This window comes from Venturia canescens, chromosome 10 (genome assembly GCF_019457755.1).
Source record: "Venturia canescens isolate UGA chromosome 10, ASM1945775v1, whole genome shotgun sequence".
In the NCBI taxonomy this organism is placed as follows: Eukaryota; Metazoa; Arthropoda; class Insecta; order Hymenoptera; family Ichneumonidae; genus Venturia; species Venturia canescens.
Window position 1 is genome coordinate 11,328,140 of NC_057430.1, and position 20,412 is coordinate 11,348,551.

At 35.8% G+C, this 20,412-nt stretch overlaps 4 protein-coding genes and 1 pseudogene across 5 annotated transcripts in view; 4 read left to right on the top strand and 1 right to left on the bottom strand.

Moving 5' to 3' along the window:
• The window catches only part of LOC122417480 (uncharacterized), a 41,564-nt gene extending 41,280 nt beyond the window's left edge, over nucleotides 1-284 (bottom strand). Inside the window, exon 1 of the mRNA XM_043431004.1 lies at nucleotides 202-284. The gene's annotated coding sequence lies outside the window, so the exon portion shown is untranslated. The remainder of the gene's footprint in view (nucleotides 1-201) is intronic.
• Nucleotides 285-530: 246 nt separating this feature from the next.
• On the top strand, nucleotides 531-3,683 carry LOC122417183 (odorant receptor 13a-like). Its single transcript, XM_043430505.1, has 5 exons — nucleotides 531-779; nucleotides 985-1,590; nucleotides 2,695-2,802; nucleotides 2,905-3,057; nucleotides 3,506-3,683. Exons 1-5 carry the CDS (start codon nucleotides 531-533, stop codon nucleotides 3,557-3,559), a joined length of 1,170 nt encoding a protein of 389 aa, XP_043286440.1. The 3' UTR covers nucleotides 3,560-3,683.
• Nucleotides 3,684-4,953: 1,270 nt separating this feature from the next.
• LOC122417127 (odorant receptor 13a-like) lies at nucleotides 4,954-8,588 on the top strand. The gene is made up of 5 exons (XM_043430396.1): nucleotides 4,954-5,202; nucleotides 5,405-6,010; nucleotides 7,253-7,360; nucleotides 7,462-7,614; nucleotides 8,392-8,588. The coding sequence occupies exons 1-5, from the start codon at nucleotides 4,954-4,956 to the stop codon at nucleotides 8,443-8,445; spliced, it is 1,170 nt and encodes a 389-aa protein (XP_043286331.1). The 3' UTR covers nucleotides 8,446-8,588.
• A 449-nt stretch (nucleotides 8,589-9,037) lies between these two features.
• On the top strand, nucleotides 9,038-10,717 carry LOC122416781 (uncharacterized; annotated as a pseudogene).
• A 5,965-nt stretch (nucleotides 10,718-16,682) lies between these two features.
• LOC122417122 (odorant receptor 13a-like) lies at nucleotides 16,683-20,306 on the top strand. Of its 2 annotated transcripts, none has more exons than XM_043430391.1 (5): nucleotides 16,683-16,931; nucleotides 17,176-17,781; nucleotides 19,025-19,132; nucleotides 19,234-19,386; nucleotides 20,164-20,306. In XM_043430391.1, exons 1-5 carry the CDS (start codon nucleotides 16,683-16,685, stop codon nucleotides 20,215-20,217), a joined length of 1,170 nt encoding a protein of 389 aa, XP_043286326.1. In that variant the 3' UTR covers nucleotides 20,218-20,306. The 2 variants fall into 2 exon arrangements, with proteins under 2 accessions (XP_043286326.1, XP_043286327.1); XM_043430392.1 differs by lacking the exon at nucleotides 20,164-20,306 and adding an exon at nucleotides 19,985-20,060.
• Nucleotides 20,307-20,412: the final 106 nt, after the last annotated feature.

Genomic DNA, 20,412 nt, shown 5'->3' on the forward strand with positions numbered 1-20,412 from the left:
AATTGAGGAAAAGATCCAACAGATTCACTGAGTAAAAGAGCTTCCAAAAAAATCGAATCTGATATTTGTTTTATACTAATCTTCACCTCTTTGATCATTTTTCTACCTAGATCTTTTAGGGGCCTTGCACTTTATAGATGAAAGCAATAAAATATGACAAAAACATCTACTAAATCAGTGTATAGAGAAAATGAAAATTACCTCACATCTTGGATGATCTTTCTCAATACAAAGTGGATTCCATGTTGCCAGAAGAAGAGACTCCCGGGACGGTCAGAAAGGAACTGAGCGCTTTACACGTCCGAGAAAAATTTTCTCGGAATATCGACCAACATTATTACTATAGTTTCAATTTTCTGCTGTTAACTTCCGTTATGCAATTTTCTCGACCGTTACCGATTGTAGCGTTGTAACAATTTTCGAATTATGTATAAAAACTTCTGGAAACTAAACGTCAGAGGTTATCCCATTATCTTCAAGTTTCCAGTTCTCGCATGATCGGTAGTTTCGTTGGAAAACGTAATAGGAAAATGGTCGATGAACTATCGAGTTATAGAAATTACGTTCGGAGGTTAAGGAGGTCGCTGTTTGTTGCTGGATTATGGCCGATGAGAAAATTGGACTGTTCAGCGTATCATTTTATGTGCTATTTCAATACCCTCGGCTGTTTCATTCTGAGTTGCGCAACTTTGAACTTTGGTCGGGTACATTCTAACAATCTCGAGCTACTGACTAAAAGTATCGGCGTTACGGGGAGTTTTTTGTCGGCGGTGTTAAAGGTATGATGTGCCAATGGAGTATCATTGAAATATGAAAAAAGAATAGACTTCGTTGAATTAACGTAAACAAGAATTAGTTTAGTATGCGATAACAAAAAAATAATGATGTATTAAAAGGATAGAAAATAATTAGTATTCGTCAAGTGCTGGCAGTGATCAAACTATTTAAATTCGACTGCTAATAATAATTTCCGGCTTCTTCAAGGTTATATGCTTCCGCATGAATTACAAAAAGTTGGCAGATCTTCATCACACCCTCGAGAAATACTTCGAGGAGAGTATTGCGAATCCGAAAATCCGAATCAGAGTTTTCAGCCACCTGAATATCTATTCGCAGCCGTTTTATGCGTTTTCAGTATTGGTTTTTCTCACTGTTTTTCTTATTCTTATAACACCACCAATCGTTATTTGTATACAATTGTCAAAAGATATTTATCCCTTACATTATCTACTGCCGTATGCCGCCAAATATCCCTGGCCCTTTGAGGGTGGAAGTTTTTTTTATTACGTTCATTATGTATGGCAAAGTTTTTCTGCGTTGTACATGTTTTTCGTTACTTCCGGGGTTGATTCGTTATTCGGTTATTACGTGTTTCAAATGGGCGCTATTTTTCGATTGATGAGCCACCAATTAAAAAGTCTCAGTCATACCGATGGGAACAAACGCAAAATCATTCGCGAAATCGTGAATATGCATCAAGTGCTCGGCAAGTGTCGGAATCAGGTCGAGATTATTTATGGACCGATCATCCTCTGGATTTTCGTCTCGAGTGCCATCATCATATGCACTCTCGTTTTTCAAGCTACTCAGGTAAAAAATGTTGACAATAAATATTCATCCCGAACGATGAAGATCAATAGAATTTTTGATAAAGCTGTATTACATCAACTCACATTTTCTTTAAATCCATCGAATTTTTGGAACGTCATTTCTTGTTTTTGATCCATTAAACAAGGAAAACTTTACGTCTCGTTTTTTGTGTAATATCATACTTTCCAAGAATTTGTGGAGCGTTCTCAATCATCCAAAACTTTCAAGCAGATTGAAAAATTCTATTTCGACCGTTTAGCAATAATGTAGAAAATTTTCTGAGATTCGTTAACCTACCAAAAAAGTTCAAAGTTCGAGATAATGATGTCAGAAGTTTTAGAGCCATTGCCATTTGGAGGCAAATTTTTTTAAAAAACGAAGAAGGCCGACTACAGCGATAGCACGAGGTCAAGACGCGCGATGGAAGTATTTGATATTATAGCATAGATTGGGGGAAAAAGGGGCACTTAAAGAAATTTCCTGCCGTTTAGATGTTTGAGAAGCCTGATTTATTTCTTATTTTCGAACACCAAAAACCGTACTGTAAATTTTCCTACAATGTTCGGAAAAAAATTCTTGGAGCACGCTAAGGTAGTCTTCATAATTTGGTGAAATTTCTCCTTACTTAGACGACAATCCTATGCACCTTGAGTATGCTACCTTGTAAAAGCAGTCGAGAAGAAAATAAGAATTCCTAGCAAATTTATCTTCTTTACACATTTTTATTTTTGTGAAAATTTCTATTTTTTCTATTTTAACATTTTTGTTCAAATTCAAAAGTATTACTCTTTTCATTTTCTGAAAAAAGTATATCAAAGGGACGGGAAAATTTAATTTTTACGATTTTTTAAGTACCTCGTTTTGCTCCGGTCTCCCTTACAGTTTTTTTTGTATTTTGTAACAAAAATCTACTCGTTTTATATTTTAAATCGAGAATGATTCTCCGGATTCTGAAATACTGGTTCATGTCTTATCTCAAAATCATCCGAATATGACTATAATTTGACTTGTCACTCAGGCGTAAGTGCTCATCTAGGTGCGACACAAAATTTTTTAATCGCCACTACACAAAGCACTAGTAAATACAAAAATGCATCTCCGCAGACTCGGGAGCAGACGGTTAGACATGCAGTTCTATTTTTCATCTACATAACCGCAAAATTGGTTCAAGCTTTCATGTACGCGTGGTACGGAAGTGTCGTCATCACGGAGGTACGTCAGTTTTTTTAAAATGAGTTTCCTATGAAATGCGATCGCAAAAGTTCACTGTCAATGATATTTCATTTTTTATTACTGTTTGGACACGGGGAACAGAGCGAAGAGTTTCGCAATGCGATTTACAGCTGCGACTGGCCTGGATCCGGGGACAAATCGTTGATGAAAAATATTCTCATAATGATGTGCAACAGGCCAATGGAATTGACGGCCTGCAAATTCCTCATCATCTCTACTGATATGTTCACTGCGGTAAACCAAGCGCATTTTATCCGACATTAAGGACGTGGGAGCAGCCGGTTGTGCTAATCAGTGAACAGTTTTTCAGTACAAGTTTTGACGAAAAACTAGTTTTGCTGACCACGAACAGCATTATATTAGGGGGAAACTGAGTAGAGCGCAACACCAGAAAATAATGAAAGGCCCCTCCGCTAAGATGGAATGTTTTTTTCATGAAAAACTTGAAAAATTTCTAATTCAACTTGTTGAAAACGAAGCATTCCAGAACGACTGTTTGATTTAAAAAAAAATTGAAATTGGGTTGCTATGTAAAAAATGGGTTCCCATTTCATCCTAAGTCTAGCCGCGCTCTCACGTTCTTAGTTTGTTTCAGTAAAGACAAAAATTCACCGAGGTCCAAGACGATGGGTTCTGGTGGATAAGCTTCAGCACATTTCCGGATCATTGTTCGATGTTTCAGATAGTCAATACAACGATGTCTTACTTCTTCTTATTGCGAGCACTGGACACGTAAAAGTGGCAATATTGTTTTTCAACGATTTTCATAGTTTATGAAAAATTTCCATTAGCAATTAAGATACTCTGAGAAGAAGATGAAACGAACAGTTGTATCGAAAATATGTAAATTCTAAAAAGCGAGTAGTTTACGCAAAATAAAACAAGAAACGACGCTATTTTAGGCGTTTTGACGAAGACATCGAAGTAGAGTAATCCTCTGAAGACAGAAATAATCGGAAATGGAAAAAACATGACATTCGAATACAGCGAATAGAAAGATTTGGCAACCGATTCATAAGAGTGTACAACTGAACTCGATTTCTGCAATTTTCATAATTATTTTTCGAATACATTACTATCGATGAAAAGGACTGTCTGAATCAGAGAAAATCGGAATTCGGAACTGGATGGATGCTTCGATCGAAACTTTGGCTCGAAGTGATACAATTTTTGCTGTGTTCTCCAAAAAGAATTTCCAGCAATGAATTCATAATTGAGGAAAAGATTCCACAGATTCACTGAGTGAAAGAGTTTCTAAAAAAATCGAAACTAGTTCGACATTTCATGCTGGAATCAATACCCAAATTTTCTAGATCAGACTATTCTGAATCAAGCCCTTCAAGAGGTTGCTGAGTTCTGAGTATCGCTACAGTGGGCAAATGAACGCCGCCGCAAAATTATATTGCGCTATTATGAAGCGCCAAATTTATGCGAATGCCAAAAATGCGATTACCGAGGGCAAAACGAGACTTGCAAAACGACATTTTCTATCGTTCAAGAATCGGTGCATTAGTGCACGCTCGGCTTGGTAGTAAAGCATAATCAAATAGAGTGATCGTGCACTCATTTATTTTAATTGCACTTTAAATCGAAGATACAAGTGCAACAGCCGTTGTGCGTTCTCGGAAATACCAATTTTCCACAACTTCCCACTGATCACAATTTAGTAATCTTCACCCCTTTGATCATTTTTCTACATAGATCTTTTAGGGGCCTTCCACTTTATAGATGAAAGCAATAAAATATGACAGAAACATCTACCAACTCAGCGTGTAGAGAAAATGAAAATTACCTCACATCTCGGGTGATCTGCTTTCTCAATACAAAGTGGATCCCATGTTGCCAGAAGAAGCGACTCCCGGGACGGTCGGAAAGGAACTGAGCGCTTTACAGTAGGTCTGAGAAAAATTTTCTCGGAATATCGATCAACATTATTACTATATTTTCAATTTTCTGTTGTTAACTCCCTTTATGCAATTTTCTCGATCGTTACCGATTGTAACTTTGTAACAATTTTCGAATTATATGTAAAAACTTCTGGAAGCTAAACGTCGTGCGGTTATCCCATTATCTTCAAGTTTCTAGTTCCCGCATGATCTCGGTAGGTTCGTTGGAAAACGTAATAGGAAAATGGTCGATGAACTGTCGAGTTATAGGAATTATGTCCGGAGGTTAAGGGGGTTGCTGCTTATTGCTGGATTATGGCCGACGAGAAAATTGGACTGTTCAGCGTATCATTTTATGTGCTATTTCAATACCTTCGGCTGTTTCATTCTGAGTTGCGCAACTTTGAACTATGGTCGGGTACATTCTAACGATCTCGAGCTACTGACTAAAAGTATCGGCGTTGCGGGGAGTTTTGTGTCGGCGACGTTGAAGGTATGATGTGCCAATGGAATATCATTGAAACATGAACAAAAAATTTACTCCATTGAGCTGACGTAAACAAAAATTAGTTTAGTATGCGATAACAAAAAAATAATGATGTATTAAAAGGATAGAAAATAATTAGTATTAGTCAAGTGGCAGTAATCAAGCTATTTAAATTCGACTGCTAATAATAATTTCCGGCTTCTTCAAGGTTACATGTCTCCGCATGAATTACAAAATGTTGGCAGATCTTCAGCACACCCTCGAGAAATACTTCGAGGAGAGTATTACGAATCCGAAAATCCGAACCGAAGTTTTCAGCCACCTGAATATCTATTCGCAGCCGTTTTATGTGTTTTCAATGGTAGTTTTTCTCCTTATTTTTCTTATTCTGATAGCACCACCAATAGTTATTTGTATAGAATTGTCGAAAGATATTTATCCACTACATTATCTACTGCCGTATGCCGCCAAATATCCCTGGTCTTTTGAGGGTGCAAGTTTTCTTTATTACGTTCATTATGTGTGGCAAAGTTCTTCTGCGTTGTATTTGTTTTTGGTTACTTCCGGGGTTGATTCGTTATTTGGTTATTACGTGTTTCAAATGCGCGCTATTTTTCGAATGATGAGTCACCAATTAAAAATTCTCACTCATACCGATGAGAACAAACGCAAAATCATTCGCGAAATCGTGAACATGCATCAAGTGCTCAGCAAGTGTCGGGATCAGGTCGAAATGATTTATGGACCGATCATCCTCTGGATTTTCATCTCGAGTGCCGTTATCATATGCACTCTCGTTTTTCAAGCTACTCAGGTAAAACATTTTGACAATTAATATTCATCCCGAACGATGAAAATCAATAGAATAATTTTTTATGAAGCTGTATTACATTAACTCAAATTCATTTCAAATACATCGAGTTTTTGGAACGCCATTTCTTTTTTCCGATCCATTAAACAAGGAAAATTTTGTCTCACTTTTCGTGTAATATCATACTTTCCAAGAATTTGTGGAGCGTTCCCAATCATCCAAAACGTGTCAGTACAGATTAAAAAATGCTATTTGTACCGTTTAGAAATAATGTAGAAAATTTCCTGAGATTCATTAATACATCACATTGAAGATTCGGCATTCTTTCACTGCTTCTAGATATTCATGAGCTTTGTACTAACGCATGATTAAATTTTGTGAACGGCCATTTCAGGTTATATTGAGCGGAGACGCTCAATAATAGCGGAAATTTGTTATTCGGATAACCATAAAAGTTTAAAAATCAAGATCATGATGTCAGAAGTTTGAAAGCCATTGCCATCAATTTAGAGGCAACATTAAAAAAAAAAACAGGGATAGCACGAGAGGCCAAGACGCTCAATGGACATATCTGATAGTATAGCATAGAATGGGGGAAAAAGGGGTACTTGAAGAAAATTCCTGATATCTAGATGTTTGAGAAGCCTGATTTATTTCTTACTCTCGAACACCAAGTAACGTACTGTAAATTTTCCTGTAATATTCGAAAAAAAATTCTTGGAGCACGCTAGGGTAGTCTTCATAAATTGGTGAAATTTCTCCTTACCTAGATGACACTCCTATGCACCTTGACTGCTACCTTGAAAAAGCAGTCGAGAAGAAAATAAGAATTCCTTGCAAATTTATCTTCTTTACACATTTTCATTTTTGTGAAAATTTCTTTTTTTTCTGTTTTAACATTTTTGTTCAAATTCAAAAGTATTACTCTTTTCATTTTCTGGAAAAAGTATACCAAAGGGATTGTGAACAATTAATTTTTACGATTTTTTAAGTACCTCGTTTTGCTCCGGTCTCCCCTATAGTTTTTTTTTGTATTTTGTAATAAAAATCTACTCGATGTATATTTTAAATCGAGAATGATTCTCCGGATTCTGAAATACTGGTTCATATTTTATCCCAAAATCATCCGAATATGACTATAATTTGACTTGTCACTCAGGCGTAAGTGCTCATCTAGGTGCCATACAAGATTCTTGAATAGCCACTACACAAACCACTAGTAAATACAAAAATGCATCTCCGCAGACTCGGGAGCAGTCGGTTAGACATGCAGTTCTATTCTTCGTCTACATAACCGTAAAATTGGTTCAAGCTTTCATGTACGCGTGGTACGGAAGTGTCGTCATCACGGAGGTGCGTCAGTTTTTCCAAAATGAGTTTCCTACGTAATGCGAGTGCGAGAGTTCACTGTCAATGATATTTCATTTTTATTACTGTTTGAACACGGGGAACAGAGCGAAGAGTTTCGCATTGCGATTTACAGCTGCGACTGGCCTGGATCCGGGGACAAATATTTGATGAACAACATTCTCATAATGATGTGCACCAGACCAATGGGGTTCACGGCCTGCAAATTTCTCATCATCTCCACTGATATGTTCACTACGGTAAACGAAACGCATTTTATCCGACATTAAGGACGTCAGAGTAGCCGATTGTGCTAATCAGCAAACAGTCTTGTACTATGAGTTTTGACGATAAACTATAGTTTTGCTGACGCCCACAATACCGAGAAATAATTAAAGACCACTTTTCAATAGTGGAATTTTTTTTTCTCATGGAATGATTTCGAACTTGATAATTCGACTCGGGACATCCCTTGAGTATTCAATGGAGGACCATTTTTTTCGAAATTGCAATCTCCTTTTTCGGAATAGAAAACAAATTGCCTATCTGACCCCGGGTCAAGTGATATCGCTTACAGAACAAAATTCTCCTTCAATAAATTGTATGGAGAGAATATAAAATCCACCTGGTTTGAAATTTCAATAAAGCCCACGTTCATACACTTTGCCTGCACAAATTGCAAATCAAAATTCATCCACATGTCCCGTTCAAGCTTGATGCTGTAATTGAAGCAGCAATGATATTGGACCTATTGCTTGAAAAAATATTTCTCGCTATTTTTTCTATGATAGCCCTAAATAGAAAAGCAACAGCTACAACGCGGTTTTTCATAAATTTTCATGCGATTTTTTACTACAGGGTCATCTCAGTTTTGCCTGAATACCAATTCTTGGAAAATGGAGTTTTTATTTCACACCAAGTTTAGCAGTACCCTCACCTCTTTAATTTGTTTTAGTGAATACTAAAATGCACGGAGGTCCAAAACAATGGGTTCCGCTATTACTGTACATTTTTAGATGATTTTTTGATTTTTTCAGATAATCAACACTTCGATGTCTTACTTCTTCTTACTGCGGACAATGGATGCATAACACTGACCACATTGTTCCGTCACGATTCTCATAGTTTAGAAAAATTTTCCTCATGAATTAAAATACTGTAAGGAGAAGACAAACAAATAACTGTATCACAAATATGTTACAGCGAGTAGTTTACGCAAAAATAAAATAGTAAAGAACGCTATTTTAGTTATTTTAGAGAATTTACCGAGTCAACGCACGTTTCTAACATGCCATTTTATCACGGCGAATAGAAAGTTTCGGCAATCAATCGATAAGATTGATAAGATCCGACTAGATTATTGTAACTTCCATAATTAGTGGCATCTTTGAATTTGTTCTCAAACTTTAACCATTTTTCTGCACGGATCTTTTAGGGGCCTCTTTTGCGGGACAGGTGGTGAGAGGGGTACTTCTATGCTTCAACATGGAAAGCCTCTCGTCTTCCCAACTGCACATGAATTTAGTTTATGGTTTTAAATTTACATGAAAAAATGATAATTTCGTACTTTTAAACGAAAAAATAACTATTTCAACCACAATGTTCCTAATTTTGACAAATGAAGCTTCTTCTTTTATTTAAAAAAATATCAAACATTTGCTTTGAGAGCAGTAATGCAGAGTTATGGTTTCAATATCTGACTGTTGGCTACTCTGCTTAAGCTCGAGGGCAAGCTGTAAGTCTTCGCTTTAAGCCATCGTTTGAAACTGCGTGGCCGCCCAAAGATAGCGAGACAAACTTCGTTTACTAATTTTCTTTTACACGTTGCAGATAAAAGATACAGTGAAATCACTGTGAGAGTTATCTTGACAGTTGGTTCATATGCTAGTGTTCGTTTAATCAAAAAGTGCCTTTTTTAACAGTAGTTTTTCAATTTTTTTTTGCGTTTTTTACGATTTTCCATAAGACTCAATGTAAAAAACTAATTTAATTTTCTCAGAAACGGTATGATCGAACCCGTTAAAATTTTGCGAGCAAATAGTTTACACACTTTCGAACGTATCTGCCAATTTTCATCAAAATCCCTCTTCTTTTATATATGGTACCGTTCCACCTTAATGACTTTAATGAGAAAATGAAAATTACCTCACATCTCGGGTGATCTTTCTCTGGTTGGGGCTTGAAAATCTGAAAAACCGAGCTCGTGGCTCTACGATGAAAATCTATTTCCAAACGTTCTATTGTCCCCTCGGCTGTTCACAATTTTCACCAATTTTTTTAGTCCTGAATTTTCGCGATGGTTTCATCTTTCGAGGCTAAAACCTGAACGATTTTTTTTGGACGTGACCTCTCCGGGGCAATCTGGATTTTGATTCAGTGTTTTTTTGCTGTGAGCGTCAAGTTTCTTGAAGATTCTACAGTTTTCCAGAAATTTTTTTTTTCGCAACCTTAGACCCGTGTAGCAGCGACGAAGCTGGAGAATATTTTTCCCAATTTTCATCAGAACAATAAATCGATTTTAACGTGAAAAAGTGAAAGATCGTCGTTCATTTTTTCTTTAAGGTTATCTGTTTCCGCATAAATTACCAAGAGCTGGTAGATCTTCACTATACTTTGGAAAAATACTTCGAAGAGAGTCTCTCCAATATGAAAATTCGGAGCGAAATCTTCAAGCACCTTAATATCTACGCAAAACCGTTTTATGTGCTAAAAAATTTGCTGCTCGTCACGTCACTCCTACTTATGTTAGCACCATTAATCGTGATTTGTATGCAACTGTCGAGAAGTGTTCACCCGATAAAATATCCGTGGTCTTTTGAGGGCGGGAGTTTCGTTTATTATCTTCATTATCTGTTGCAAATTTGCGCTATTTTTTTATCTCTACGTCGTAACTATGGGGGTCGATGCGTTATTCGGCTACTGCGTGTTCCAAACACACGCGATTTTTCAACTTATGGCTCATCGGATGAGGAGCATCGGTTACACGGGTGAAGACAATAGAAACATCGTCCGAATGTGCGTCGAAATGCACCAAATACTCACCAAGTGTTGTAATCAGGTTGAAATGATTTACGGACCAATAGTCTTGTGGATCTTTCTCACCAGCGCCATAATTCTGTGCACCCTCGTTTTTCGAATTTCTCAGGTAGTAATATCAAAATTTCAATTGCGTTCGGAAGGCTGATTTTTCAATAATTAGTCCTAAGACGCTGTTGCATTTCTCATTATTTGAACGATCAATATACTCATCGAACGAATAAAAATCGATAGAATTTCAGATCAAATGTCCACGGATATTGAATGCAGCAGAAAATCCAGAAACATTACCACCGCTTGTTGCAAAATCTTGAGAATTTTTTTGAATTATTACTAAATATTCTAGAAAAAAAAATTTCATTTATTTTTTTTTCAGTTTCCATTTTGTCAATTTGTCAACTTATCATCGTTCAGATCGTCGCTCCACTTGCCACCATGCCCTCGTCATCGATCAGTATTTTGATTTATGCACCTAGCCCCCATCGCAACTGTCAATGTACACATTCATCCATTTTTCTTCCCACTCATTAAATTTCTTCATTCTCGGACTCTTCATTCATTTGCTGTTGGTTTATTCGCTCGACGCTTCTCTCATTAGTTCATCCAGCATTGCATTTCAGTTATTTGCCAAATCGTTTGCTCATGCGTCCATCGAACGGTTCATCGATTCAGTCAACCTCCGGATCCGTTCATCCTCCAAATCGCACATTCGGCCATTTTGCTTTCTATTCCATCGGCTTCCTCACTCTCAGACTCTACATTCTTTCGTTCGATTATTCACTCGACTTTTCCCTTCATCATCTATCCAGCCATTTACGAGCGAATAAAATCCTTTACTGAGCGATTGATCTAAGCATTGATTCATCTGTCCGAAGACGAATGTATCTGTGCCTGAATATAGATCCACATCACCACTTTTTATGGATTACTATAACATTGTGATTTGTTTTTAAAAGCTGTTCGATTTTCTACTGCATTTTGAGATTTCTCGGACGATTTGAATTTATTATAAGCAAAGATAATAAATGTTAAAAATGGAAATGAAGAACCGCATGGAGGGGAGATTAAATAACGGTAGAAATAAAAAAATGTATTTGTGCAGGCCGAGAACTTATCCGGTGGACAAACGGCATACCTCTTTACTTATATCGCGGTGAAATTATTCCAAGCTTTTATGTACGCTTGGTACGGAGGCATAATTATAACGGGGGTACGTTAATTTGGAAAAATTGTTTTTTTTTCCAGATGAATGAACGATTTTAATAAATTTTGTTTTATCTTCAATAATTATGTGAACACGAGAAACAGAGACGCGGTTTATGATTGTGACTGACCCGGATCTGGCGACAAATCTTTAATGAACAACGTCATCATAATGATGTGCATCCAGCCAATAAAACTCACAGCTTGCAAATTTTTCATCATCTCCACTGACATGTTTGCTGAGGTAAAAAAAACGCATTTTCGTTCCCATCCTGAATAACCTCGCTCAAAATAACCTGGTAAAATAACCAATCTCAAAACAAACAAACAAACAAAAATACACACACACACAAACTTAAACAAACAAACAAAAATTCATACACGAGCCTACCAATCCGAAGGAAAAAAATTGCAGGGTGGGTATTCTCGAGACATCGCGAGATGTTGAACATGTTAAAAACAATAAACAATAAATTTATAATGAAGCATTTCGAATCTAGTAATGAAAATTCCGCATAGGGTTTCATATTTATCCTTAATCAATGTTTCAAATAAATATTTAAATCATTTTCCATATTCCAGTAATTACAAACTTAAAGTTCATTTTAAATGACGATTATTATCCTCGTAGTTATATTGTTCATCGGTTTTTTGTTTGTTGATTATTTTACTAGGTTATTTTGAGCGAGGTTATTGAGGACGGACACCCACATTTTTTTCAATAATAAGAATTTGAGAACTTGTCGAACTGGTCACTTAACAGTCGTTCACTACAATTTTAGAAAAAGCTACGAAACCTCACCATGTGCAGCTTGATATTATTCGAAAACGTAACGCCGATTTTTCACTCTTTTAAACTATGAACTCAAATGTTCTCATGAACTCAAAAATACCATAAAACTCATTGCCAGAAGTAACTGTAAACGTTCCCATTGTGAGGAAAAGAAAGATTCAATAAATAAAAAAGTCTGCTTCTAAAAAAACTATCCAAAAACCAAACTCATCATACACTTTATGAAAAACCTTCTTCATTATCATTCAAAAGAATATCGAACCTTGTAAAAACACGCTTCCTTCCAAATAATTATTACAAAATAAGGTAAATATTTAGTATCGCGGCACCACCTAGAATTGGCTTCAATTTTTTTCACAAAAATGACGTCTCAAATGACCATCTCAAATACATTAATGAATAACCTCGAACCTGTGATATGGAAATACGTAATCTCAAGACGTTCCGCTCAAAGGAACTGAACGTTGTCAAATAAGTGCAAAAGTGAAAAGTACATTGCATTGAGAACCGAAAAAATACAAATGTAGTATATTTAAAGAAGATTAAAAAATACAAATAATCAAATGATAAACAAAAGAAAAACAAAAACACAAAAAAATCGCAAACACAAAAAGTTATAATAACAAAAAATTACAAAGAAAAAAATTCCGAAGATTTTAACTTACTGAATAGTCAACTAAATTATTGAATTTTAGCCGTTGTGAAATCATGTTCTAATGGGCTTTGAGAATACTCGTCTGCCTCAGAACGTTTTAGCTAAATTACTAAAAGATCGACAACCATAAAAGTTACAAAATCTTGCTTTTAAGCAATTATATAGAAGAACAATGCCACCCATTTTTTTTATAACCAGCACATATAAAATTGTGGTTAATTTCGAGTTGAGAATACTCTTCCAGCCCAAGGAGTCCTGACTGAGTTACTATTCGACAGTAGAAACTTATAAGGAAACCGAAATCTTCCTGCCCATGTCTTTTTGAGAAAATGGCTAATTCAAAATATCACATCAAAGATGAAGTCATTTTTCACTTTATGATAGTAGAGATTTATAAGAAAATCGATTCTTCTCCGACTTTCAGGATCCCCTGGTATGATTCACTACATATTCGACGTCGATTGGATTGGTACAAGTTATTTTTAAATACGTGTTAAAAGTACTTGTCCGGCCCATCACTTTCTATTCAAATTGCTCATTCATAAAAAAATCAGGGCTCTCCTAAAATTGATGAACCACAAGTATGAATTCGGAGAGAGTTCACAAAAATATCTTTAGGTAATTGAATAAATTGTGAAAAAAATCTAATCGAATTTCCCCGTATTTTACTAGGGATTTCATTGTGCATCCATAAAATAAACAAATATACTTTGCACGATGCAAATTTTCAAGCATTCAAGATAACTTCTCAGCTTACATTGCAAAATCAAAGCAATTCTTACCTGTCATTTCTTTCAGCGAAGAAATTCCATATTCAGTATAGGAACCATCCTATACTAATGCTGAGAATATTGAAATGATAATATGTCGCATTTTTCGAAAAATTTCGATCGGACTCAGCCATACGATTGTGTGTTTATTTTTTTATATCCACGTATACAATTTTATCCGATTAAAATCAATAAATATCAACAGTTAAGTAAACACGAGCGTTTCGAGGAATTCAAAGAAATATGATTTTTTTGTTCCATGATATTAACATATGGATTAGCTTCGTCTTTGATTTTTTTATGAATGAGCAATTTGAATAGAAAGTGATGGGCCGGACAAGTACTTTTAACACGTATTTAAAAATAACTTGTACCGATCCAATCGACGTCGAATATGTAGTGAATCATACCAGGGGATCCTGAAAGTCGGAGAAGAATCGATTTTCTTATAAATCTCTACTATCATAAAGTGAAAAATGACTTCATCTTTGATGTGATATTTTGGATTAGCCATTTTCTCAAAAAGTCATGGGCAGGAAGATTTCGGTTTTCTTATAAGTTTCTACTGTCGAATAGTAACTCAGTCAGGACTCCTTGGGCCGGAAGAGTATTCTCAACTCGAAATTAACCACAATTTTTTATGTGCTGGTTATAAAAAAAATGGGTGGCATTGTTCTTCTATATAATTGCTTAAAAGCAAGATTTTGTAACTTTTATGGTTGTCAATCTTTTAGTAATTTAGCTAAAACGCTCTGAGGCAGACGAGTATTCTCAAAGCCCATTAGAACATGATTTCACAACGGCTAAAATTCAATAATTTAGTTGACTATTCAGTAAGTTAAAATCTTCGTAATTTTTTTCTTTGTAATTTTTTGTTATTATAACTTTTTGTGTTTACGATTTTTTTGCGTTTTTGTTTTTCTTTTGTTTATCATTTGATTATTTGTATTTTTTAATCTTCTTTAAATATACTACATTTGTATTTTTTCGGTTCTCAATGCAATGTACTTTTCACTTTTGCACTTATTTGACAACGTTCAGTTCCTATGAGCGGAACGTCTTGAGATTACGTGTTTCCATATCACAGGTTCGAGGTTATTCATTAATGCATTTGAGATGGTCATTTGAGACGTCATTTTTGTGAAAAAAATTGAAGCCAATTCTAGGTGGTGCCGCGATACTAAATATTTACCTAATTTTGTAATAATTATTTGGAAGGAAGCGTGTTTTTACGAGGTTCGATATTCTTTTGAATGATAATGAAGAAGGTTTTTCATAAAGTGTATGATGAGTTTCGTTTTTGGATAGTTTTTTTAGAAGCAGACTTTTACTCGGACAATACCTTTTTCAATTTCAAGAAACAATGTATGATTTTATTTTTTGAGGGTTCAATCATTTTTTCTTAAGCTGCTATGACGAGCTTGTAGTTTTTTATAGGTGTTCAATTTTTTTTGAGCATAGTTTTTCATATGTTGTAATGAATTAATATTTGACGAGAGCTGTCCAGGGGACATAAATGTACTTGTCTTCAGTTTTTCACAGCATTCATTATAAGATACTCTGAGAAGAAGATGAAACGAACATAGTTGTATCTAAAATATGTTCTGTAGCGAGTAGTTTACGCAAAATGAAATAGAAAATGACGCTATTTTAGGCGTTTTGACGAAGACATTGAAGTAGAGTAATCCTCTGAAGACAGAAACAATCGTCAATGGAAAAAACATGACATTCGAATACAGCGAATACAAAGTTTTGGCAACTGTTTCATAAGAGTGTACAACTGAACTCGATTTCTGCAATTTTCATAATTATTTTTCGAATAGATTACTATCGATGTAACGGACTGTCTGAATCAGAGAATATCGGATTTCGGAACTGGATGGATGCTTCGATCGAAACTTTGGCCGTAAGTAATACAATTTTTGTTGCGTTCTCCAAAAAGAATTTCCAGCCATGAATTCATAATTGAGGCAAAGATTCCACAGATTCACTGAGTGAAAGAGCTTCTAAAAAAATCGAATCTAGTTCGACGTTTCATGCTGGAATCAATACCCAAATTTTCTAGATCAGACTAATCTGAATCAAGCCCTTCAAGAGGTTGCTGAGTTCTGAGTATCGCTACAGTGGGCAAATGAACGTCACCGCAAAATTATATTGCGCTATTATGAAGCCCGAAATTTATGCGGATGCCAAAAATGCAATTACCGAGGGCAAAACGAGACTTGCGAGATTTTCTATCGTTCAAGAATTGGTGCATTAGTGCACGCTCGGCTTGGTAGTAAAGCATAATCAAATAGAGTGATCGTGCACTCATTTATTTTAATTGCACTTTAAGTCGAAGATCCAAGTGCAACAGCCGTTGTGCGTTCTCGGAAATACCAATTTTCCACAATTTCCCACCGATCACAATTTAGTAATCTTCACCCCTTTGATCATTTTTCTACATTGATCTTTTAGGGGCCTTCCACATTATAGATGAAAGCAATAAAATATGACAAAAACATCTACTAAATCAGTGTATAGAGAAAATGAAAATTACCTCACATCTCGGATGATCTGCTTTCTCGATACAAAGTGGATCCCATGTTACCAGAAGAAGCGACTCCCGGGACGGTCGGAAAGGAACTGAGCGCTTTACACGTCTGAGAAAAATTTTCTCGGAATATCGATCAACATTGTTACTATATTTTTAATTTTCTGCTGTTAACTTCCATTGTGCCATTTTCTCGATCGTTACCGATTATAACTTTGTAACAATTTTCGAATTACATGTAAAAACTTCTGGAAGCTAAACGTCAGAGGTTATCCCATTATCTTCAAGTTTCCAGCTCTCGCATGATCGGTAGTTGTGTTGGAAAACGTAATAGGAAAATGGTCGATGAACTATCGAGTTATAGAAATTACGTTCGGGGAATAAGGGGGTTGCTACTTTTTGCTGGATTATGGCCGATGAGAAAATTGAACTGTTCAGCGTATCATTTTATGTACTATTTCAATACCCTCGGCTGTATCATTCTGAGTTGCGCAACTTTTAACTTTGGCCGGGCAAATTCTAACAATCTCGAGCTTCTGACTAAAAGTATCGGCATTACGGGAAGTTTTTTGTCGACGACGTTGAAGGTATGATGTGCTACTGGAGTATCGTTGAAACAAGAAAAGATTCATTGGACTCACGTAAAGCGAGGATCAGTTTAGTATTCGATAACAAAAAAATCAATGCGAGGTATTAAAAGGATAGAGAATAATTAGTGCTCGGCAAGTGCTGCAAGTGAATAATCTTTTAAAATTCCATTCCGTATAACAATTCGATTATGTTGATACGTGATGGGACGGTAAATACATTCTCGATTCCTGCTTCTTTAAGGTCGTCTGCTTCCGCGTGAATTACAGAAACTTGGCTGATCTTCATTACACCCTTGAGAAATACTTCGAGGAAAGCATTGCAAATCCGAAAATTCGAACCGAAGTTTTAAGCCAATTGAATATTTATTCGCAGCCCTTTTACGCGCTTTCCGTATTGGTCTTTCTCACTGTTCTTCTTATTCTGATAACACCACCAATAGTTATCTGTATACAATTGTCGAAAGATATTTATCCGCTACATTATCTACTGCCATATGCTGCAAAATATCCATGGCCTTTCGAGGGTGGAAGTTTTCTTTATTACGTTCATTATGTGTGGCAAAGTTCTTCTGGGTTGTATTTGTTTTTGGTTACTTCCGGGGTTGATTCGTTATTTGGTTATTACGTGTTTCAAATGCGCGCTATTTTTCGAATGATGAGTCACCAATTACAAATTCTCACTCATACCGATGGGAACAAACGCACAATCATTCGCGAAATCGTGAACATGCATCAAATGCTCAGCAAGTGTCGGGATCAGGTTGAAATGATTTATGGACCGATCATCCTCTGGATTTTCATCTCGAGTGCCGTTATCATATGCACTCTCGTTTTTCAAGCTACTCAGGTAAAATATTTTGACAATTAATATTCATCCCGAACGATGAAAATCAATAGAATAATTTTTTATGAAGCTGTATTACATTAACTCAAATTCATTTCAAATACATCGAGTTTTTGGAACGCCATTTCTTTTTTCCGATCCATTAAACAAGGAAAATTTTGTCTCACTTTTCGTGTAATATCATACTTTCCAAGAATTTGTGGAGCGTTCCCAATCATCCAAAACGTGTCAGAGCAGATTAAAAAAATTCTATTTGTACCGTTTAGAAATAATGTAGAAAATTTCCTGAGATTCATTAATACATCACATTGAAGATTCGGCATTCTTTCACTGCTTCTAGATATTCATGAGGTTTATACTAACGCATGATTAAATTTTGTGAACGGCCATTTCAGGTTATATTGAGCGGAAACGCTCAATAATAGCGGAAATTTGTTATTCGGATAACCATAAAAGTTTAAAAATCAAGATCATGATGTCAGAAGTTTGAAAGCCATTGCCATCAATTTGGAGGCAACATTTAAAAAAAAAACAGGGATAGCACGAGAGGCCAAGACGCTCAATGGACATATCTGATAGTATAGCATAGAATGGGGGAAAAAGGGGTACTTGAAGAAATTTCCTGATATCTAGATGTTTGAGAAGCCTGATTTATTTCTTACTCTCGAACGCCAAGTAACGTACTGTAAATTTTCCTGTAATATTCGAAAAAAAATTCTTGGAGCACGCTAGGGTAGTCTTCATAAATTGGTGAAATTTCTCCTTACCTAGATGACAATCCTATGCACCTTGACTGCTACCTTGAAAAAGCAGTCGAGAAGAAAATAAGAATTCCTAGCAAATTTATCTTCTTTACACATTTTCATTTTTGTGAAAATTTCTTTTTTTTCTGTTTTAACATTTTTGTTCCAATTCAAAAGTAATACTCTTTTCATTTTCTGGAAAAAGTATACCAAAGGGATTGTGAACAATTAATTTTTACGATTTTTTAAGTACCTCGTTTTGCTCCGGTCTCCCCTATAGTTTTTTTTTGTATTTTGTAATAAAAATCTACTCGATGTATATTTTAAATCGAGAATGATTCTCCGGATTCTGAAATACTGGTTCATATTTTATCCCAAAATCATCCGAATATGACTATAATTTGACTTGTCACTCAGGCGTAAGTGCTCATCTAGGTGCCATACAAGATTCTTGAATAGCCACTACACAAACCACTAGTAAATACAAAAATGCATCTCCGCAGACTCGGGAGCAGTCGGTTAGACATGCAGTTCTATTCTTCGTCTACATAACCGTAAAATTGGTTCAAGCTTTCATGTACGCGTGGTACGGAAGTGTCGTCATCACGGAGGTGCGTCAGTTTTTCCAAAATGAGTTTCCTACGTAATGCGAGTGCGAGAGTTCACTGTCAATGATATTTCATTTTTATTACTGTTTGAACACGGGGAACAGAGCGAAGAGTTTCGCATTGCGATTTACAGCTGCGACTGGCCTGGATCCGGGGACAAATATTTGATGAACAACATTCTCATAATGATGTGCACCAGACCAATGGGGTTCACGGCCTGCAAATTTCTCATCATCTCCACTGATATGTTCACTACGGTAAACGAAACGCATTTTATCCGACATTAAGGACGTCAGAGTAGCCGATTGTGCTAATCAGCAAACAGTCTTGTACTATGAGTTTTGACGATAAACTATAGTTTTGCTGACGCCCACAATACCGAGAAATAATTAAAGACCACTTTTCAATAGTGGAATTTTTTTTTCTCATGGAATGATTTCGAACTTGATAATTCGACTCGGGACATCCCTTGAGTATTCAATGGAGGACCATTTTTTTCGAAATTGCAATCTCCTTTTTCGGAATAGAAAAGAAATTGCCTATCTGACCCCGGGTCAAGTGATATCGCTTACAGAACAAAATTCTCCTTCAATAAATTGTATGGAGAGAATATAAAATCCACCTGGTTTGAAATTTCAATAACGCCCACGTTCATACACTTTGCCTGCACAAATTGCAAATCAAAATTCATCCACATGTCCCGTTCAAGCTTGATGCTGTAATTGAAGCAGCAATGATATTGGACCTATTGCTTGAAAAAATATTTCTCGCTATTTTTTCTATGATAGCCCTAAATAGAAAAGCAACAGCTACAACACGGTTTTTCATAAATTTTCATGCGATTTTTTATTACAGGGTCATCTCAGTTTTGCCTGAATACCAATTCTTGGAAAATGGAGTTTTTATTTCACACCAAGTTTAGCAGTACCCTCACCTCTTTAATTTGTTTTAGTGAATACTAAAATGCACGGAGGTCCAAAACAATGGGTTCCGCTATTACTGTACATTTTTAGATGATTTTTTGATTTTTTCAGATAATCAACACTTCGATGTCTTACTTCTTCTTACTGCGGACAATGGATGCATAACACTGACCACATTGTTCCGTCACGATTCTCATAGTTTAGAAAAATTTTCCTCATGAATTAAAATACTGTAAGGAGAAGATCAAACAAATAACTGTATCACAAATATGTTACAGCGAGTAGTTTACGCAAAAATAAAATAGTAAAGAACGCTATTTTAGTTATTTTAGAGAATTTACCGAGTCAACGCACGTTTCT